At 43.4% G+C, this 23,881-nt stretch overlaps 1 protein-coding gene across 3 annotated transcripts in view; it reads right to left on the reverse strand.

Annotated features, from left to right (window-relative positions):
* TTC39B (tetratricopeptide repeat domain 39B) overlaps window positions 1–12,942 on the reverse strand; it is a 121,879-nt gene extending 108,937 nt beyond the window's left edge. Inside the window, exon 1 of one of the 3 annotated variants that reach the window (XM_019739166.3) lies at window positions 12,544–12,942. In XM_019739166.3, coding sequence (XP_019594725.3) covers window positions 12,544–12,927 — 384 coding nt within the window. In that variant the 5' untranslated portion in view covers window positions 12,928–12,942. The remainder of the gene's footprint in view (window positions 1–12,543) is intronic. The other 2 variants (XM_019739170.3, XM_088793468.1) reach the window with 2 other exon arrangements.
* Window positions 12,943–23,881: the final 10,939 nt, after the last annotated feature.

Consider the following 23,881-nt stretch of genomic DNA (forward strand, 5'->3'; position numbering starts at 1 on the left):
GTATTGAAGAAGAAAAGTTGATTCTTTCTAAGCCAGTAGCTTTACTTTTTAAACTTCAAATATAATTAACGACACGATTAGACTTGTAGAGCCTCACGCCTTAGGAAAGTCATTTCTATTGTTCATGAAATCAGAGTAGGTTTGCTTCATGTCTGATGAAAAAGAATTCCATGAATCTCAATGTTTCTATTTTGAAAAGGGGGGAGGAATACCGCATAGGTACTGTCATTATTAATAAATAAGCCAATTGTCAGAAATGTAAACACTTCAGGTTTCTAAAGGCATTAAGTGTATAAATAAATTATAATCCTCCTCATTTCGTGAATGCCCCCCGCCTATCCCAGCTGGCCTGCATGCGTTATTTCACTTAGCCCCGTGGCAGGACTGAGGAACCTATGGCTCCAAGCATGCTGCCCGTGGTGACTGGCTCCAGCCAGTTCTTCAAAAGGACATCTACCACTGCTTGTGTTTTAAAATAAAAAATAAAAAAAACTTTCCCTTCCAAAACTAGTTCTTAAAATTAATACCAGCAAATGCATATTTAACATCAAGATGTTCAATATCACTACCATGTTTCCCTGAAAATAAGACCTAGCTGGACCATCAGCTCTAATGAGCCTTTTGGAGCAAAAATTTATACAAGACCCAGCTTATTTTACTATAAGACCAGGTCTTTATAATATAATATAATATAATATAATATAATATAATATAATATAATATAATATAATATAATATAATACTGGGTCTTATATTAATTTTTGCTCCAAAAGACGCATTAGAGCTGATGGTCCAGCTAGGTCTTATTTTGGGGGAAACAGGGTAGTTGCAGTATTTGATACAATCTATGATTCTTTCCTGCTCTGTACAATTCTAACCATCCGATTGTACTGATAAAAAGCGAAACCTGTATATAGCTGCTATTCAAATGAATGGCTGTAACTAAGCACTTATAGCCTGACAGGCACAGGGTGAGGGGCAGGGGTTGCACACAGTGACTCTCGGAAGTGGCCACTAGAATCCCCATTTGACTGACGTGAGACTGAAGCGCAGATTCTTGCCCAAGGTCACACTGCCAATATGTGGCAGAACCCAACCCACGTGTGCTCACCTGCACGCCTACCTGTGTTCTTTCCTCTCTCCCACATGCCTTCCTAGGAACAGACACAACACATCTGAAATTCAAGGGTGCCTAAAAAGCAGCTGATTTCATCGGACTCTTTGTCCTATCTGAGACTTTAGCTATGTGACAGTTCCTGTTATTCAACTGTTAATGGCTTAGAAATGCAATTGCTTGTTCATCTTTCTAGCAGGAAGCTAAACATGTCAGATAAATAGCATCTGCCTTGGGGAATAAACTAGAAAACCAGAGAAAAGCATCATCTACACACACTACACATCTTCTGCTGTATTGCAAATGAGACAAATGATGCATTTGGACAGACATAATTCACAGAGCCCTCGAGCCTCTCTTCTAATGATGTCACAGGGGAAGAGCCACGTCGAGCAATGACCCAAATGTGCCCTGCTCTCCAGTCTTGCGTTTTGATATCTAACACTTTTGCTTTATCCCCATCATGTACAGTGGCAGCTCATTTTTATTTCTGCCTGGGAAATTCTATTTTATCCTGGTGATTTATTGTTAATTTTTCAATTAATTTAAGTGTGAAAAATGTATTGAGCTGAGAACAAACAGGCACAAGGAATCTTTATGGGGTGATGGAAATGTTCTTAAAATGATTGTGGTGATGGCTGCACCACTCTGTAAATTCACTAAAAGGAGTGAAGTTATAGCGTGTACATTATACCTCAATACAGCCTTAAGTATGCTGAGATAATGCTGATAGATAATGGAGGTCAATTCTCCATTATCAATTCTGGTTGAGAGGATGAAAATACCACACTGTTAGAAAGCACTAAAGGGTATTCCTTTGCTGCTCTCTATGGGGAAAAGGGCCACCCTTTCCTTCTGGAACACATGGATGCCTACATGCCATGCCTGCTGGGAGTCATAGCACATATGCTAAAAGTGGAATACTTCTCATTCCAGGCAGCCAGGAATGTTAAATAGTTACTGAGCACCTGGAAGGGAGGGAAGGGAGGAAGGAATACCTGGAAGGGCTGGAGGAGTGGCACCTGAGGGAGGTCTTCAATGCTGAAGAGATTTGGCCCAACTGAGGTATAAAAAAGATGGGATGTGAGAAAGGACTGACCTTTTGGGAGATGAGGTAAGGAAGAGGAAGTGCAAGCACTTCAGCAAGGTTGAAATTAAAGGTCATGTTAGGAATGCAAACTCCCGGGAGCCACCCCAGACCTGCTGAATAGGAATAGTTAGTGGTGAGACCTAGGAAGATGCATCTTAATAAGCCACCCACCCCCTTCACCAGGTGGTCTCTGCACACTGGTGTCCCGAGCTTGAACCTAAGCAAGGCCTTATATGCAATGAGAAAGTGTCTGCATACTTCAAAGGCAATGAGAAGCTGTGAACAGATTTTAAGCATAAGGTGAGAATGGATTTGAACTTTAGAAAAAGCAGTCTGGCATGGCACATTGCTTTGGGGCAGAGCAAGAAACCTAGAGCCCCCTCCAGGGGCCAGGAAGGCACACTGGCACCTCCTGTACCTTTTAACCTCTTATACTAACTGAACACAAACATACCTTTTACAGGTCAAAGTCTCCAACTAACATCTAGGTGTTAGGTGAAAAACCTGTAAGAACCAATATGATATCCACTAATGTTAACATGGGGGACGCACCCCCCTCCTTAACCCACACAGCAAAACATTTGATGAAACCAGAGGTTACCATACATACTATTTATGTGTTGGTGGGTAAAAGCCATTTTCAAAATATTACTGACATTGCCGCTTCCCTTGCTGACAAACACTAACACTGTTCTGCTTAAACAGATGGCCCTTTGAGCCCATATTCACCGCTCTCTTTTGTGCTAAGTGGTTTCCCCATTCCCCTCAGGGAGGCAAATGTGTAAGAACCATAAACTTTTTTTCAGAATTGACTCAGCTGGAGGTCTGGGATTAGCCTGAGAGGTATCTCCATCTATCCTACACAAATCCAGTTTTTCAGGACCCTAGATAAGCCGACCTCTATGCAATGCCAGTTCCTTCCTTATAGGGCTGGGAAAACAGTGTCAACCATCCACATCCTGCAGCCTTAATACTATTAGTGCTGAGACCCACACACTAAACACCTTACAGGGCTTTAATCCTCACAATAACCCTCTGAAGTAGGTTCTATTATCTCCAATTTACAGATGAAGAAACAGAAGCTTAGAGAGATTATAACTCAGCCAAGGTTGCACGGGGAAGAGCAGGGATTCAAATCCACGTCCATCTGACTCCAGAACTTATACGATACCACTTCATGGGATGTCCCAAATAGATTTATATTTCTTCCTAAGTTTTGATGCCTACATGCATATTAAAGAAATAAGCAAATGTAATGCATAAAGCTTACAACACATTATAAACAACTTACATGCAGTCCTAGAAATCACCTAGTTCAGGGGTCAGCAAACTTTTTCCATAAAGGACCTATAAATATTTAAGCCCTGTGGGCCATATGTTCTGTGTCCCAATACTCAACTCTGCATTGTAGTGCAGAAGCAGCCACAGGAACACCTAAATGATTGGGCATTGCTGTGTTCCAATAAAACTTTATTTACGAAAACAGGCAGGAGGTGAGCAGGCTACATTTGGCCTTCTGGTGAAGTTTGCTGTCCCCTGACCTAATGGAAAGGGCACTGAATGTAGCGTTACAGCACTTGGCTTCTAAACCTGATTCCGTGAGTGACCTTGGGCCAGTCACTTTCTGTTTCTAGGATGCGTTCTTCTGCAGAATGTTCTTCTCAATTGACTGCAAAACAAAGTAAAACTATATCTGAACACACTAAAACATCTGTAGCAGATTCTTTAGCAAACCCATAAATAATGAACTATGGTAGCAATACCTTAAGATTAAGCATAAGGAGAAAGAAAACTGGTGTTTAAAGAGTACTTTTATGTGCCAGGTGTTTTGTAAAATAGAATTTTCTCTCATCCTCATCACCAAACATGTGAGGTAGGTATATTCCCGTTATAAATGAAGAGCATCAGACAAGTTAAATAACAAGACAAAAGTCACACAGCAAACAAGAAGCCAGGATCTGAACCCAAGTTGTGCTGGGGGTAGTTGTTCTTGGCCAATAAATATTCGGTCGATGATTTTGCATAGATGATGATCCATGAGTGCTTCTGGGAGAGGGTTCTAGAGTCAGGCCTCATTCCCTCATTCTCTCTTCAGGACTCTCCCACTCTGTCATCTGCCTGGCCCGCCTCCTCTCAAAAAGATCAAACCCCATTTGGCCTGAAAAACAAGGTGAGAATCTGAGGTTTGTTTCCTTCAGTTCTGAGTGCAAGGATTGTGACTCAAGAGTAGAAAAAAGACCAGGAACCCCAGAACTATAGGACAAAGTGGTCTCAGGAAACAGCCAGAGGGAAAAGAAGGACTGAGGAGCCCCTCAGAGAAACCCTGCCTGGCCCTGCTGACCACACCAGGACCGTGAGTCAGGATGGTTCTGTCTCAGAACTTAGATGAGGGTAAGAAGCCATGTGATAAAACATCAGCCTGTGGAATTACGCAAACATGTCTGACTTGTCTGTCTCCTTAATCACTGCTTTGGAGTTTACAGCTATCAGTTTAAAACTGTCTTGGAAATGGGGTTGGGAAAGAAGAAAATGAAACCAAGAACTAGCATCATCATTGCTTCCTTTATTAAAGGAGAGAGAGAGAGAGAGAGAGAGAGAGAGAGAGAGAGAGAGAGAGAGAGAGAGAGAGAGAAACATTCCACAAACATGGGAGGATACAAAAAGAAAACAAAACAAAAAAACTTTTTTAAAAACCAAATTCCTTAGGTGAGGGTTCAAGGCCTATAGAAACCTATGGGAACACACGCGCACCCCACCCCACAGGACGCTCTCACCCGCTCTGCTTCAGCACAGCGGCCTCCATTAGGCTTTCTCCAAGCCTGAGCTTGTTTCCTCGGCTGCTCCCTCCGCTGAAGGAATGAGGCTGTGATCTGTTCCATCACCGCCTGCTACAACTGCACCCCTCAAGTCCAGATCAAATGTCTCCTTCTCGATCACAGATGTCAAAGGTGAGAAGACCTTACAGAAGCAGGTCATTAATGCCAATTCCTTCAGTGACCTCTGAGAAAACCAAGGCCAACCGGGGTTCAGTCACACAGCTGGGCAGTCAAGACTCTGGAAACCAAGTCCACTGACCTGGGCAGGGGCATGCCCTCACCAGGACGTCTCGGTGACTGCCCTGTGAAAGCGCCCTGCTTCTTCTAGAAGCACCAGACCGAGGAGCACCCTTTATACGCGCCCCTACACTCCAGCTTAGAGCTGTTTGTTGGTGTCCACATTCCCACTGTCTGCTCCAGAGGGGTTAAAGCCGTCCCTTACCCGAGTGGTATCCCAGCACTTAGCCACCCTTACATATAGGCCTTCAGTGCGCTGTTGACAGACCCCGGACAAACAGAACAAAACAAAACACCAGAAAACCCCCTGCCTCCCCACTTCTGATCTCGTCTCCCTCCAATCGGCCTCCTTGCACTGCCAGAGTGAGCCACCTACTTACAGTGCTGGTCTCTGCACACTTCTCCTCAACCTCAACCTTAAACACACACCAGGATAGCCACGATTCGGCGTGAAATACTTGGAGTGGCCCTTCCTGCCCTTCTAGTACTGTTCCCTACCACCCAAAGCACCGCAGCTCCGTGCCTTAGGCCTGCTAGCCCCTCACCCTGAGACACACAGAGCTCCCTGGTGACCAACTCTCTCATACACGGCTAAGCCCTGCTCATCCTGCAAGACCCTGAATTTCTAAGAAACAACCTCTTATAGGAAACCACGCCTGACTACCCATCCCCCAGGTAAGGTGCCCTCCTCTGTGCTCCAAAGCACCCTGGCATCCTTCCTCCATGGTTTGAGCACAGAGCAGTACATCTATTTGTCTACCCACCTGTCGACTACACCAAAATTTAGGATGGGAACTGTGTTTGTCTCTCTAGCACCGAGCACAAAATCCAACACATTAAATTAGATTCAACAATTCTTCTCACGTACTAGTTACAATCAGTCCCAACAAAGATATATAGATATATAGATATATAGATATATAGATATATAGATATATAGATATGTATATATATATATATATAGAGAGAGAGAGAGAGAGAGAGAAAGAGAGAGACCTATATATATATCTATATATCTATGTAGGCCCTATATATATGTCAGCATAATATCAGCAATACCAAAGGGACATATGCATAGATCTCAGCACAAAAGCATCTACTACATACCCACAGCCTTTAAATAAAGAGCTTAAGATGCATAATGGCATGATGAACTGCCAGGCATTCAAATACTTGAGGAGCCCTTCTGAAGAGGTGTAGTGACCTAACCCATTTGGCCAACTAGCTAAAGTGACTCTTCCACTAGTGCAGGGGTGGAAGCGGAGAGCTGAGAGACGGGGAGCAACAAGAGCCTCAACAAAGGAAACTCTTCCCAGGAAATCTCACAAGCACCCGGGAGAGCCCCCAGGTACTCAGTCTCTGCGAAGTGAGCACACAGTGACTTCAGGAGACCCACCCAAGATGGCCATGGCGGTACGGGGGCTGAAGGCTGTCAACAGAGGGCTAGATGGAAACCATAAGCTTCACAGAATTCACAGTATCAGAGTCACACTGTGGATAATTAGTGACAGCACCCGAGGGCAGGGAACTAAGATAAGAAGGCAAACCAGCTAACTCAAGGGAAGAATTGATACCTGCCTAGAGAAGCATACCTGCGCTACTGGACCTAAAAGGAAGGAAGGAGGTACCCAGGTATAGGGAGAAGGAAGGAGAAAAAGAGGGCAAGTTTCACTGAGAAAGTAGCATTCCAAGAATAGTTGGGATTTCAAGATTTTCAACATTGAACATCTCAGGAAAATTGTCTGTTAACCTGCGCAGAGTTGAGGCTGATGGTAAGGTGATACTATTTTTTCCTCCTACTCACCTGCACAACCAATTACAAACACCCTTTGCAATCTCATCCCCTCATGAACAAATCGCCAAGCTCCCGCATGAGCCACAATGAGCCACTCATGCAGGGATGAGTTTATTCTGCATGAGGTCCTTCCTCATCCTCTACACCCACCAAAAGGGGGTGGGGTTGAACCCTAGGCCTCTTCTGAGGAAACAGCACCACCACCCAGCCACACAAGAGACCCAGATTATCACTGAACAGCTCCTCTCTTCTACCCCCTCTCCATACCACTCATCCTCAAACAGGCTCCCAGGCCAATTTCTCCTCCATGTTCTCACGGAAAAGTCCCTCCACTCTGGCCTCCTCTCCAATCCCACAGTCTCTGGTCCACTTCCGTCCTCATCTCCTCCCACATGAACTGTTGCAACAGTCTCTTGCCCTTCCTGCTGCCTCCTCCACAATCTGGCTGCATCAACTTCACCAGATTTATCTTCCTAAAATAAATAACCTATGATACTTGCCTAGTTAAACAAAAACATTCTAGACTCCTATTTTTTAGGAGATGTAGTCAAAACTCCTTAGCATGACACTCCAGACACTCCAGCATGGGATGCAAGCAGGCTGTGCAGCCTCGGCCCTCACCAGCCCTCCTTCCCAGCGCTGAATACCCAGCTGAGCCCAGGTTATGCTCGTTCCCGCCCGTCTCCACTTCCGCCCAGGCCTGAGCCTTAGCCCACTTGCTCCCCCCAGCATAATCCTGATCACCCCTCTAGACCCAGTTCAAATACCATCTCTTCTTTCAAGTCTTTGCCAACCCCTAACCATCACTGTTTGCACCTGCTGTCCTGCGTAATTACTGAAAGCATTTACTCTCATAGTGCCCTACTATGGACAATAAAGCATATAGCCCCCTCACCTAAGACCTACCCTGACCCAAAGACAGAACAGGGCCCTCCTATCTAAAACCTAAGAAGGTGCTCAATGAACACTGATGGAGGGAAAGAATAAATCTGATTCTAAGAAAATAGTAGCAATCAATTTATCTAAACTTCATCTAAAATTCCAATGGAAAAAGTTTCTAAATCAGAATTAGATCTAAAAATTCTTGGGCCAAAAAAACAAGCAATGGAAACATCTGTCACATAAGCCATTTCTATCCCTAACCCAGTGTTTCTCAACTTTTTTCCATTATTGTCCTCCTAAGAAACCTTTTTAGATATTTTTCCTAACCACACCCCCCATGAGATTTTAATAGCACAGAGGTATATATATCTGTGCTTTACATATAAAATGAGCAAGTATAAATTTACTTTTTATTCAATAATGGGTTCAGAATGACTAAATAAAAAAATTTAAGTTAGATTAAAATTTTTAAATCTCTTAACATTCAATTTCTAACTGTATTTGATGAGTAACTTTTCATAGAACTTTAATATAAAAATGTAATGTATCAAATTACATATGCAAATTACCAATTTCTACAAAATAGAATGTAACCAAATATTTAAAAGACGTTCAAAATTCATTTTTCCAGTTAAGGTAAAACAATTGAAAAATTATCTTCTTAAATTGTTTTTAGTGAAATTAAGTCATTTCATCTGAGAACACAATTTTTAGCTTAACTAGCTGCTAGATATTCACTCAGACATTGTTGATATTTTCTCTTAACATAATTATTGGTGGATTGGATGATTTTAATAGGATTAAACAATAAAATATAAACTATTTTTATTAAATTCCCCAACCCAAATCACACAAAAACAGAGGGCCAAATATAAGCAACATCCAAGACAGTCGACAGCAGCCCATATGTATGAGGAGGTCACCAAGAGAGAAATGACCTCAAGATCAAGCAACGGATGGTCCTCCAGTCATAGCCATCAATCCGCCATAGGCTGGTGGTATAGACTGCATAATTTCTGTATACCTTGCATGAACTTGATGTCAATGTTGCTTATGTAATATCCAATAAAACCCAATGAGGCAAATTTAAGAAATATTGAGAAATAAGAGTTATCAACCAAACTCTGAAGGTCCACACACCATGGTAATATCTGTGATGTTTTGGTAACCCTCCAGAACAAACGTTTGCCGCCCTTGAGGTTGCAAGCTCTAACTTCTGTGTTTAAGTATTTATCCTCCTAGCACCTGAACAGAAGAGAGAGAGAGAGAGAGAGAGAGAGAGAGAGAGAGAGAGAGAGAGAGAGAGAGAGGAGGAGGAGGAGGAGGAGGAGGAGGAGGAGGAGGAGGAGGAGGAGGAGGAGGAGGAAAGGGACGGAGGGAAGGAGGGAGGCAGGGAGGAAGGAAGGAAATACCCCATCCCACAGCTTCCATGAGAGCTCTTGTACTACCATCATCTCCTTGGTTATTTTGAAAGAAAAGTGATTCCCATAGTATTAGCCCTTCTCCCAAAAAGGAGCCTACCTCCATCCAAAAGCACGGACTTCTAGAGCTGAAAGAACACTGAGGGTTCATCCAGCCCTCCTTTTTCATATGAGGAAACTCAAAAGAGCCCTAAGGGGGTTGAGAAACCTGCTCAGTCAAGGTCATTATTTTGGACAAAGTCCTTGTCTGTCTAGTTCACTGTTCTCTCCAGGCCAGCGCCAGTCTCTGCACATAAGATAGTCAAATGTTTGCACACACAATGAATGAACGGCCATGGGGCAAATTAGTGACAGAGCTGAGAGCTCAGTTCACTCTTCCAACTACATCACTTTGTACTACTTTCCAACTACACACTTTTACTTCCCTAGAATATTAAATAGTGGCCACAAAGACTATGAAATGTATATTAAGTGTCTGAAAAACTTCCCAGCTGAAATGAGCTATTTTAGTTCACACATGCAGTAAAGTTGAAGAGCAGGGTGCTATTCACTTGTGTGTAGGGCGCTTCAGCCCAATGAAAGTTAGGGGCTTTGTACAAATTAGTGAAGGGTACCCAGATTTCAATGCACTGCTTCTCACTGGCTTACCCTGCCTTGAGTTCTTTTCTAGAGTTCTTGTACACATGATCTATCTCGCTCCCCAGGCTGAGAATTCTACAGAGCCAAAACTATGTCCTCTTTTTCTAAGGCATCTACAAAGCTTGAGCAAAGAGCAAATGTTCAATAAAGCTTTGCAAAGTTTATACCAATGGAAATGGTACACCATGCGGGACAAGTGGATTTGGCACGAATGAAAAATTTTGTTTGTACTGTTCATCTCCTAGGACCAGTACAGTACCTAATATGTAATGAGGGTCTAATAGTTATTGAATTTAAAAAATAAATGAAAAGATATGGCAAAAACTGAGAAACTAAGCAAAATCTTTTTGTAGTCATTCATTCATTCAAAAAAAATACGTATTTACCAAGTATGTAGGTGCATGCCAGGCTCTCCACTGCTCTGAAACCTAACGCCCCCGACCCAGCTAGAGCCCTTCTCCCTAGCTAATGCATCTCAATACGTCAGTTCATCTGGTAGGCAGTGGGCACAGCAACGGTGGCCATGTGTCTCAATATGCCCAGGGCAATCCCAGTTTATACCTATTGTTCAAGTGTTAATTATTAATAGCATCCCCTTTCTCTCTCAACAATACCCTTGGTCTAGACCAGGAGTGTCCAAACTGCGGCCCGCGGGCCAACTCCATTTTTTATTGGCCCGCAGCAAATTCCAAAAATATATTTAGTTTACTTCAATAAACCAGGTGAGGCAATACGTACTTCACCTCGAGTGAGTGGCCCAGCTGTTTGTGTATTTTACCGCATATGGCCCTTGGTGAAAAACGTTGAAAAAAGTTTGGACACCCCTGGTCTAGACAATTATATAGCCCTAAGCGTTGCGAAACTTTTTCAACAAGCAGACTAGGGATTCAAAATTTTCACTTTCCATTTACTAGCTACTCCCAGACTTGTTTCCTTGTTTACAATACAGGCATAACACTGATTAAGCTAAATGGTTATACAAAGAGAAGTAGCTGGGGACAAGGCTGGGACATCAGATTGAGAGACCACACTGTAGAGGCCCGCACGCCAGGTACATGGATAGTTAACTTAATATACAGCAGGAGCCATAAAAACTTTTGAGTAATGGAGTGAATGTATAGTCAAATCACCATAAAAGTGTTACTACCTTGATTACAGAAAAGGATTAACTAAGACAGGAGGAATGAAAAACAGCTGGCTCTCTGAAATACTAAAAAGACAGCCCAAAGCTATAAAGAAGGTTGTCACAGATGAAAATAGCAACAAATGTGCTATTTCATCATTTGCCTTTATGGGTAGTTTCAAAGTTTCAACAATGAATAGATGCAACTGAGCAAGCTCTCCTTCATTGGTCTGTGGTCCTGGTGCCCTCACTGCCAGGAACAGGCTCTAAGGAAGGTTCTGGACAGCCCCACTTGCCCTCTTGTTTGCCAGTCCTGTAAAGGAGCTGCAGTTCTGTTTTGGTGTGTTTTTATTTTAAGGGCTACATTTAGAACATAGTGTTCGTTGTCGGGAGTTTCCCGACACTGGGAAGATGGACAGAAACCATCTCCAGATCTTCCACTATTGCATCATTTGAAACTAAGCTTCCTCAGGCAGCGACTTGCAAAATTCAAAACAGGTAAAATGGCAGCGGCAGCCGCTGCTGCTGCTGCTGCTGCTGCCGGTGCTCCTGCGCTGCCGCCGGCCTCAACTTGAAGCTCAAAATACGGCGTCTCTCTGGAGCTCTAAGTGCTGAAAGGAAGTCAATAAATCAACAGGTCCGGTGCGCCTGCCCGAGGGTGCTCAAACCCGGGCGCGCCGGCCCCAGGAGGAAGTGGCCAATTATTTAAATACAGTTGAGACAGCAGCTTGCCGGAGTCGGTTCTCGTAGAGCCTTCTATCCGTCTATACCCGGGACCTGCTCGGGAGAGGCCCGGGCCCCGTGGACCAAGGGGAAAGCACCGATTCCTGGGCTGCTGCTCTGGTCCCCTCGCCCTCCGGCCTGGGGCAGCCTCTGCCCTGCCTGCCTGTGCTGACACCCTGGGGCTCCTTCTTCCACCCGCTGTCCCCCCTCCTCTCATCTCTTCTAAGCCTTTCAGTTCAGTCCCCAGGAAACTTCCATAGAAGGTGAGACTCCCGGCTCCAGAGAGAGTTTCACAAACCCCCGAGGGCTAGTGTCCGGACTTCGGGATCAGACCTCACGAAGCCCAGACGTCCCTGCAGAGGCTCAGATCAGCTCAGAGCTGAGGGTCCTGAGCTCCGGCGCGCTCGCACCCATCCACCCGCGGACCGGACACGGTGTCCTGCATCCCCCGACCCCACGATGCCGAGGCTCCGAACCTCAGCACCACCTCCGCTCCGAGCGCCACAGAGACCCTCCTCACTCCCGCAGGGATAGACCTCCCAAGGTCAGGTGCCCCCACCCGGAGCCCCAGCCCTTTCCTCCAGGCGGGAGGCTGCTTGTCCCAAATTGGGGCCAAGGGGGCGGGACCTTGGCCGTCCCGGCCGAGCTCGCTCACCCATCCCTGGCTCCAGAGGCAGTGCCCTCACTCCCCACCCGCCAGTACCTCGTCTGCTTCCAGCTCTGCTCCGTTGCCTACGAGCGCCATGTTCCTCCTTCGCCTGCCGCCGCCCAAAAACCAAGCCGGGATCTTACAGCCGACTCCGTTTCTCCGCTCCGGGCTCAGCCCAGCGCCAGCGAGGGAGGACCGAGGCGGCCCCGCCTTCCTGCCGGGTCCTGGGCGGGGCCAGAGCGCAGCTAAACGAGCGCTTTCCCCGCCCCTTGGCGCCCGCAGAACTGCGGAGCATCCATTTCCCGAGAGGGCGCGGGGCTGCACTCCTCGCCACAAGCTCCGCCCCTCGCAGGCCTCGCCCCGCCCTTCCACGCGGCTCAGACCCGAGAAGCCAACCAGGGGGCTGGCATCCTCCTTGGACCCAGTGGGCGGGGCCATCCAGTGGCGGAGTCACCTCGTGGGCGGAGTCACTTCGCAGACGCAGACTTCGCGAGTCTGGTCCACAGTCAGGGAAGGTGCTTGAGGGTCTTCGCTTCCGGAGCTCTGCGGAGTGCTGGGTTGAGACCAAGGCTAAAGCCGCGCTGCCCCTCAGGCCCATGGAGCGTCCACCTGGTCTTTGTGTCGGTGCCAGTCCACTTCCCTCGCAGGTGAACACCGTGTCTCACAGGTTGTGTGGCCCGAGTGCCTGGGTCACTGTCACCGGTCACCCAGAGGTCTTAGGTCAGGGGCATCGTCTTCAGTGTATGTTTGAAAGCTAAAAGAAAAACTGAGGGACAGGTATTTGTACTCAGGGCCCCTCTACCCCTCCTCCCACTATCTTGTCACCTTTATTTCCCCATAGCATCCCGTGCTGATCCTTTATGTCGCCCCAAACATATGTGTACAATTCGAACTTGCACTGTAAGCCCCATGAGTGTAGGGATACTGCGTGTCTTCTTAAAGGCTGTATCCCCAATATCTAGAACGATGCCTTGCATGTAGTAGGTGATCAACAAATATTTGTTGGCCAAGTGTAGAAATTGATTTTTGCTTCTAATATGTCAAATAATCAAACTATCCAACTGGTAAATTAAAAACTATCGTTAGGGTTTTTTGTCATATATTTTACATACGATAAAATTCACCAAGTTTAAGTTTCCATAACAAATGTTTACAAAACACCATCCCAACCATAATATAGAACACCCCCAAAAGTTCCCTGTGAGCCTTTGCCATCAATTTCCTACACCCAGTCAGTGGCCTCTGGAAATCACTGACCTGCTTTCTATAACTATCGTTTTGCCTTTTCTAGAATTTCATATAAATTGACTCATAGAGCATGTGGTCTTTTGCGTCTGACTCATGAAAGACTATTTAATGATCATCCAGTGATAAGTGCCAGGAGGATACTAAGCCCCTTGCATATACTATCTCATTTATCTTTCATAACCCCATGAAGTAGATACTGTTAACTTACAGATGAGTAAGTTGAGGCTCAGTGAGTTTCAGTAACTTACTTGAGTTCAGACAGCTATTAAGAAAGTAGGGGTGCCAGAATCTGAACTCCAGCAGTCTGACTCAAGGGTGTGGCTGGTAACCACAGCTCTGCACTTCCTCCAGCCACCCTCTTTTCTCCCTACTTGTTTCAGTAGGGCAGCTGCCTACAAACGCTTATCACACACATTTTCAGTGAGTCACTTTGCATCCTTGAAATTTCCTGATTTTAATGAGTCACATGTGTCTTTATACTAGAAAAATAAAATGGTTTCTACCCCATATACAACATGAAAAATAGTTAGATTGTGATGATTGCACAACTCTATGAAGTCACCATAAATCATGAAGTATATACTTATAATGGGTGAATTTTATGGTTATGTACATTACATTTCAATAAGCTTTTAAAAAGCTGATTAACACACCCTTTGCGTGCTCTTAGAATCAGATATATGGGGCTAGAAGGAACCTAGAGGTCATTTAATTCTAATACCCCTGTAAGTTTCCATTCCTCCCCCAACCTCCTGTTTATACTTCACTTTCTGAGGCTAGATTTCCTGTCTGAGTACAGAATCTACTCTGCATTACTCATGCATGATTCTGTTTTATAAAGTTCATTGGTTCCTAAATTAATATCACATCTTTTTGATGTGAAACCATCTCATTGGTGGCTTTTTCCTTCCCCATATACTTTATTATCGTCATACTTATGAATTTCAACTTCTCAAATTTTGAAGAGACACAAAAGAACTTGGCTCAAATTAGTGATGTTATTGTATTATAACGAGAATCAAGTCTAACTTTTCAAAAATCTGTCCTTCTTGATGAAGTTTGATGTGTTATTTTGTTAATACCAGGGATCAAATCTGAAGCCCAGTATGTTTTAAATTCCTATCACTAGAAGAGCAACACTCATATTTCTGAGGAAGACAATTGTAAACACTGAATGAATAAATGTATTCCAGCCTCTGGAACATCTAATCAAATTTGCTTTGCTCTTGGAAGATGCCAGATTTCTTTTCCCATACGTGGGTGATTTTACAAGATCATGAATCACAAATATAAAACAGCTTTTTTCAAAAAACATTTAGAATGGATTCATTTTTGTAACAGAATTTCCCTTGCCAGTTTGCTGATAACAAATGTGTTACTCTTAACAGTCAAGTGAGATTCCTCAGATTTTCCATTTCCCAAAAGTAACTACCGTGTTTCCCCGAAAAGAAGACCTAGCTGGATAATCAGCTCTAATGCGTCTTTTGGAGCAAAAATTAATATAAGACCCGGTCTTATTTTCCTATAAGATCGGGTCTTAATATAATATAATATAATATGTAATAATATAATAATATAATATAATATAATATAATATAATATAATATAATATAATATAATATAATACCGGGTCTTGTTTTCCTATAAGACTGGGTATAATATAATATAATATGAGGCCTTACATTAATTTTTTGTTCCAAAAGACACATTAGAGCTGATTGTCCGGCCAGGTCTTATTTTCGGGGAAACATGGTAGCGTAGGGATTAAGCATGAATGGTGTCTGAATTTTTTTACTTTAAAGATACACACTGGGCCAGCCCGGTGGCTCAGGCAGTTAGAGCTCCATGCTCCTAACTCCAAAGGCTACCGGTTCGATTCCCACATGGGCCAGTGGGCTCTCAACTACAAGGTTGCCAGTTCAATTCCTCGATTCCTGCAAGGGATGGTGGGAAGCGCCCCCTGCAACTAAAATTGAACACGGCACCTTGAGCTGAGCTGCCGCTGAGCTCCCAGATGGCTCAGTTGGTTGGAGCGCGTCCTCTCAACCACAAGGTTGCCGGTTCGACTCCCGCAAGGGATGGTGGGCTGTGCCCCCTGCAACTAGCAACGGCACCTGGACCTGGACCCTCCACAACTAAGACTGAAAGAACAACAACTTGAAGGTGAACAGCATCCTCCACAACTGAGATTGAAAGGACAACAACTTGACTTGGAAAAAAGGCCTGGAAGTACACACTGTTCCCCAATAAAGTCCTGTTCCCCTTCCCCAATAAAATCTTAAAAAAAAAAAAAAAAAAAGGTACACACACCTACTGGGAGCTGTTTGAGTTTCAAAATAAATCTAACATTGCAGAAATGTAATCTTTAGTATTCCTCAACCTACTACTCTTAGTGGATGTAAGGTTTTTTTTGTTGAAACTTTATTTAAATAAAAATTGTATTTTCATCATTTGTGTAGTGGGAGAGAGAATGGTTTTGCATTTAAAAAAATTTTTCAGACCTCATGTCCATGACATAGGTGCTCATTGTCAATCATGCATTTGTCAGTGGCTTTGCCTCACATTCATCTCTTAGCTCCTCGAAGAGAACTTGCCCTTCTAAAATCGCCCCTCCCTCTCAATCCCATGTTACTGTGTCTTCCCACTGCCTTCATGGCTCTCATTACTCTCTGAAACTATCTTGTACATTTAGTTGTTTACTGGTTTATAGTCTAGCTCCCTCAACAACAATACCCTCACACACACTATAAGCTCCATGAGGGAAGGAACCTTGTGTTTGCAACAAAACCACTGTGCCAAACACGAAATGGATACTTCATAAATAAATGGCTATTGAGTGAATGAATGAAAGTATTAAAAATTCATAGTATACAGAGCATTTTGTTTAGACCTTGGCATGCCAATGCTTTAGCATGATTTAAAACGGAGAAAACCAGTGATGATAAAGGAGATTAAAGAACACAAATTACATGAAGTCTAAAAAGTAAATACTGTTTTTCTTAGGGGGATATGGAAGACATGATGACAATCTTCAATGCCTCCTCATTTTTTCAAAATTATACAAGAGCTAAGCACTTAGAGGTCCCTCAGTGATCTAAAAGGGATTAATTCATGTCTCTGGGAGAGGTTTCAACACGAGGCAAAGGAAAAAAACCTCATCATTTAGTGGAGGCTGAAATCCTCCCTTAAGAATATTCCTGTTCTGGGCATTTGGAGCTGGGTAAACATTTATTTTGCTATGTTTATCAGCTCTTTGTTCAAATTTTTTCATATATATATCTATCTAGATAGATAGATAGATAGATAGATAGATATACACATATATATACATAAAATCTTTCCAATCACTTTCCTATTTATTTTTACTATATCACTTTAAATTAATCTCATGTTTTCAGATGAGGAAGGTGAGACCAGAGAAGAGAAAAGCAAAACAAAGACTTTGGCAATATGAGACCTCAGAGTGGAGTGCTGTGGATTTTTCAGCAAGAATAAATAAGGAACCTGTGTCAGAGGCTGCTGGTTGCCACCTGCTGTTCATCCTCCCTTTGCTCCATTAGTAAGAGAACCTGATTTTATATAGGGCAGCATGGTACCCACCTAAAGGATTATAATTTCAAGGATTCCTTTACAACTAGGATTGACCAATGTAACTGAGTGCTGGCAAATCAAATATGTTTCACTTCCAAGAAGTTCTTTTTAAAGGGAAATAACAGAGGTATGTGCTTTTTGGCCCTTCTGCCTCTCCTCCTTTCCACAGCCTGGAACAGACGTGACGGTTGGAGCTCCAGCCACCTCATTGGACCATAAAGAAACACCTTGAGAATGGAAGCCACAAACGACAGAAGGAGTCTGGATTCGTGATAACTGTGGAGTTACCACACAAGTACTTGACTACTAACCTCCAGATTTCTATTGCATGGATGATAAATCAATTACTATCTTTGTTTAAGCCACTGTTATATTGAGTTTTCAGTTATATGTAAACAAACCTAAATCTAAATGTGTAAGTATGTAATTCAAAGTGTTTTTAGGTCCTCTGGGTTCCAGTATACCTTCCCACGCATTCCAGCCAAAGCGTTTAGAACTTCTGGTCAGTGCTGGACTGGAGTAGCTGACGGGACAGTTTTGTAGCCCACGCACACCCTGTCTCCTAAGGACACTTCCCACAGTCCTGTGTCTCTGGGTTCTGTTGTGCCTTCTTTTCTGGCATGCTTCCCCTCGCATTGCTAGAGTCTTTACTGTCCTACAAATCCAAATATTCTCCACATTCTGAAGAATACTAGCATCTTCTGTTAATGACATTTCTCATTGTACTTCATGCATAGTTTTAGTAAACCAATCATTATCTTTGGCCCGCCTTCAGCAATTCTGTTCTCATAGCCTCTTTTAGGCCTACGATTTACACTTCTGATTGGGCACTTTAGGTTTATATCAGGCAGTTCCTACCCTCACCTAGAGAAGGAGTCACAGACAAACCTGCTTCCTTAGACTTACTTCTATTTTCTAAAGCTGGCTTTGACTCAGCACTACAATGATCCGCTCTAAGTGTCTCTAAAGCAGTGGTTTTCAAACTTGAGCATGCATCCGAATGAATCATCAAGAGGGTTTGTCAAACCACAGATTGCTGGCCCCAACCCCCAGAGTTTCTGATTACGTAGGTCTGGGGTGGGGCCTGCTTCTTCCTGCTGCTGCGGCTAATTCAACAGCAATGCCTTGAGAACCACTGCTCTAAATCATGGCATGCAACCTGAGTCTTTCGGACACAAGCAGCCTAACCTGCTAAGTGAACTAAGAGTTCAGGATGAAAAACCAGAAAAGTGTTTCTGGGTTGCTACTTAACACACAAAGTCTAACGTTAACATTCCATCTGAATGAAAAGCTATAACGGTTTTCTCCCTGATATTCTTCCAACAAGGAAAAGAATCTGAGTGGTAGAAATGTATATCTTTATGTTTCATGTGACTCAATAAAGTAACTTCCATTTCATTTTCAATAATTTTGTGGAAAAAAAGGTAGGTCCTCACTATTCCAGATGCGCCTGACTCCAGCACAGATACTGAACCACCAGTAATAAAGGTTCATCTCCTAGCTCCTTGTCACCTGGATTTGTGACCTTGAACAATCCATTGCAATTCTTTCAGCTTTTTTTTCCCCATGCATTTCAAATATAGAATGGGGATTTAAAGTACATAATTTTCCATATCTACCGTGTTTCCCTGAAAATAAGACCTGGTCTTATTTTACTGTAAGACCGAGTCTTATACTAATTTTTGTTCCAAAAGATTAATTTTTGCTCCAAAAGATGCACTAGAGCTGATTGTCCGGCAAAGTCTTGTTTTCGGGGAAACACAGTATAAGACTACAATCCTGGGATTCTAAAAGTTGAACTGAAGGAAGCTCTCCTTTACTTATGATGGAGTTATGATGGAGAGTGGGCTGTGGTGACTGGAAGTAGCCAAGTAGATGACTTTATATGTTCCCAAATTACCAGGTGTCTCAAGTGATTTCCCCAAAAAATGTCATGTGTTGGGAGGGGGGGGAAGACTTTTAAAGTGATATAATTCATGCTGTCTACCTAATTTTACTATCTATGTACGGTCACGTCTTTCTGATGTCTCCAGCTGACTCGGAATACCCCCCTAATTTCCCAGCAGAAAGCTTTATCTGGACACGTATTTAAATATTACAAACTCGACTCTAGTGTGACGGCCTCAGGTGCGGTGTGGGAACCTCTGATCTGGCTCAGCAGTATGGCTTGGGTCAGAGGCAGCACGGCATGATTTCTATATGTCTGAAGTTGTACTGTCTCCTAAGCACGTTGACAACCCTGTGAGGTAGGCAGGGCTTATATTTTACAGGTGAGAAAACAGGCTTCAAGATGTCAAGTCACTTGCCCTAAGTTATTACTAAGTGGAGATGAAGCACATGTTACAGCCCTTTTCTGAAAGGTATTTTATAAAGGGTACAACCGTGGCTTGGAGGCTGTTTTCTGGAAAGATTAAGAAAGGCTTAAGTACCCCACATCTGCCTCAGTACAACAAACATACCCCAGAAATTTGTGAGCTCCCTTACCCCTCACCCACCATGCCCCTGGCTGTTTAGTTTGTCATTATCAGGCCATTCGAGGCCTGTGGAGATATAGACCCTTGGGGGACTCAAAATGTATTTTTCTGGCACTGTTCATGCACAAGGGATCTATACAAATCACAGATGTCAAGCTAGAAGAATGTGAAGGAAGTCCCAAGAAGTCCCTCCTGCAGGTCACAGCAATCAACTATTAAAAAAAAAACAAAAAAACAAGAAAACACCTACCTGAAGGCATTGAGGAGAGCCCCAAGGAAGGTAAATTCTGAAGGCAGTTGGGGTGTCACACTCAAGAGAGAACTTACCCTGTGATTTTCTTATTTTTGGTGGCACCAGCCTGAGGACAGCTTGTGCAGTTTAATTGGTTGAAAGAACCTGAGGAAAATTTCAGGGCGACCACAGCAGCTAGTAATTGAGAAGAGATATTTAGGAAAGGGAAGGGGCGAGGGGGCCTCCAACTTCTATGGTTATACACTCTTGCCCAAATCTCTGGCTGATCCTGAACCATGCACATGTGAGGACAACTCCAAGCAGTCCAGCTAACACTGAAAGAACACAATTGAAATTTCAAAAAGAAAAAGAAAAAATTTCAGCAGCCACTCACCACAGGGAAAAGAGTTTGCTGTTTGTGTTCAGCGAAGTTAACTGATTGAAAAATAATAGTAATCAGTACTCTTCAGAGGACCTAAAAGAATTCAACTCAAACTGATATATTTGATTTCAAGAATTATCTTCCTAGCTGCTGCATTTTACCTTTTTACACTGTTTTTAAGAAACCTCTTTTCCAGCACCGTAGGTGGGAATGGGATAATTTGCACATCTTTCTTGAAGAGTTTGACAAGGATCAAGACTTTAAAATTTTGCATAACTTTTGATCCAATAATTCATCTTTTGGATCTTATCTTTAAAGATAAACAGACAAGTGTACAAAACTATATGCAAAAATTAATTGTAGCACTGTTTTTAATTTTTTTTCATTGCACATTAACCATCCAATAGGTAAAGATCAAAACGTTTGATAAAACGATATGTTGGAAAGGTTTATTATTGACAATGGGGCTTTCACTGTTACAACTCTAGTGAGGACGATTTGGCAATAATCTACCAAAGTTACAAATTCCCAGCAGGCTTACATCTGAGAATTTATCCCATAGATATAGTCACATATATGTAAAATTACCAATGTACAATGTTACTCCCTGTGTCAATATTTGTAATAATGTAAGTTTGACATCTACTTAACTATCTATCAACAGGGGATTGCTAAATACCTTGTGATGCTTTCAAATAATGAAATATTAGTCAGCCTAAAAAAATAAAATAGATAAAAATGAGGAACCTCTTTAAGTATCGATATTGGATCATCTCCAAGATATAATATTAAGGGAAATACGCAAGGCACAGAACAGTGTTAATTGTTCTCCAACATTTTTTTACTTATTCCAAATTTTTAGCCCGATACTTAGTCATCAGGAACTGACTGCCTTTTGCAGTGTCCCTTGCAGCTGGACATGGCCCTGTGATTGAGGTCCACTCGATGAGGTGTGAGCAGAACGGCTATGTGGCAGTTTCCAGGACCCTTCCTTAGACACAGGTGTTCTGGGACCTTTGCCCTTTGTCTTCATTGAACACACCCTTCGATGGATACACTCCATCCTGCCGCCTGGACATGGATTCCCTCATCCTGGTTCATGATTGAGCTGGGAGGAACTTGAATACTTCTTGGAACTCAGGCAAGTACAAGCTCTACTAGACCACATACTCTTGGAAGTTTACACGAGTGAGAAATAAACATCCATGTGGTTTAAACCACAGTTATTTGGGAACTCGGGGTTATTTGAAATGGAACCTACTCCTAATTCTTGCACAAGTACAAACATTGCAAGGCTTTTGCTAGGTCTGGCTGAATTGCGGATCAGAAAGTCTGTGTCAGTCTGACCACGAGGAATACACTATAAACGGGTTAGGGTTCTTTCTGCTGCATTGTGCTACCTCCCGGATGCCGGATGCCAGCTGCCTGCGGGATCCAGAGACAGGCGGAAAGGATCCACACATGTGACCTGCACGCCAGGACAGGCAGAGGTACCACTGCCAGCAAGAAGGAACTTCAGGAATCAAGGCTTTTCTAGCCGACACTGGTTTCACTTAACGAGTCTCCCTTTCTCCTCTTACTTTCTACATGTGCCAGAGCTCTTTGTTCTCTTTGATCCCGAGTCCCCTGAGATACCAGACCCAGACCTAATTCTTAGTAGGAAACCAAGAATTTGGATGCCTCCCCGTCATATGGGGAAGAAAAAAGCAGTGGTCTTTACCTGGTGTGTGCTTCCTGCCTGGTGAGTATAGCACTGGCCAGCAGGGTGGGGCTCACTGATCCACAGTCAGGACTTAAAGTACATCAAACAAGCAGGAAACGATAAGATACAGCAGGAAGCAATTTAATCCTCTCTCCCACTGCCCCTTCTGGTCCTCTTAGTTTTTGCTCCTGGGCGGAATCTCAGGCAGGTGCCATAGCTTTTCATTCACATCACTCAGGGATATTCTAGAGCAGGGGTGTCCAAACTGCAGCCTGCGGGCCAACTGCGGCCCGCAATACATTTTTAATTGGCCCGCAGCAAATTCCAAAAATATATTTAGTTTACTTAAATAAACCAGGTGAGGCAATATGTACTTCACCTCGAGTGAGTGGCCCGCTGTTTGTGTATTTTACCGCATATGGCCCTTGGTGAAAACCGTTGAAAAAAGTTTGGACACCCCTGTTCTAGAGTCCAGTCCAGCCTAATAATCATTAAACTCCAAATGCCATTCAATGTAAAGCCTTCTCCCCATTCCAAGCTTCTGCAGTGGGGAAAGAGAAGACAGCCTCTTTCTCACTCTTCCTCCCCACCTCCATCACCAGCTACAATTTTGAGACCCTCATAACAGAACAGATGTTGTTTAAGGGGACAAACTTGCAATGAGTAGTAAATAAGTTCTAGATATCTAATACACAGTGTAGTGAGTATAAGCAACAATATTATAATCATCAAACTGGCTAAGAGGCTAGAACTTAATTATTACAACCACTAAAAAGAACTGATAATTATGTAACATGATAGAAGTGCTAATTATCACTACAATAACAATCATATTACAATATATAAATGTATCAAATTAACAAATTGTACGCCTTAAATTTGCACAATGTTACATGTCAAATACATTTCCTTTTTTTTTTTTTTAACTTTTATCTATTTTAAGTGTGTTTTTCCAGGACCCATCAGCTCCAAGTGAAGTAGTTGTTTCAATCTAGTTGTGGAGGATGCAGTTCACAGTGGCCCAAGTGGGGATCGAACTGGCAACCTTGTTGTTAAGAGTACAGTGCTCTAACCAACTGAGCTATCCAGCCACCCCATCAAATACATAACAATAAAAATAAATATAAATACAAATTTTTAATTGGGGACCCTACAGGGTTGGAAGAACAGAGATAAAGGGTGCACAGCTCTTACTCAACTTGTGCAGGTTCACTCTTAGTGTGGCAGATGATACATGTTGCTCCTTCCTGTCACAGGGGGCCTTTGCAGAATCTTTGGAAACTCCTGCAGGTATGGGTTTTTAACCCCCCTCATCTCGAATGCTCCTACAGACGATGCTTCTTTTGGGGGGACCCTTCACTTCTTCATCTATTTCTGCAGCATATCTGAGGATCCCATTGAAGAAAACCTAGAGCTGTCAGCGCTATATGTGACAGCCTCCTCTCATGGTGCTTGAAAAACACACACCGGAGGTCAGGGGACATGCAGTTTGCCCTCGATGAAGCCCTCTCTTCTTGCTAAATCCCCAGCCAGCCTTCACCTACACCTCCCCCAGCATAAGCAAATCACAGATACTCAGGCCCCAGCTCCTGAAGACACATATCAAGCTTTCTGAGTGGTTTTATGGAAAAATATTTCCATTTGAATAGAAAAGGAGGAGCACACATCTCCTCTTCTCCCCCTCCCTCCACCCCTCAGAGTAGGGAAGACTAGGGAGAACTGCACAGGACACAACAGTTCTCTCCCCTCCAGTAAGCTTTACT

The sequence above is a fragment of the Rhinolophus sinicus genome, chromosome 16, assembly GCF_057876585.1.
Source record: "Rhinolophus sinicus isolate RSI-liver-muscle chromosome 16, RSI-T2T, whole genome shotgun sequence".
In the NCBI taxonomy this organism is placed as follows: domain Eukaryota; kingdom Metazoa; phylum Chordata; class Mammalia; order Chiroptera; family Rhinolophidae; genus Rhinolophus; species Rhinolophus sinicus.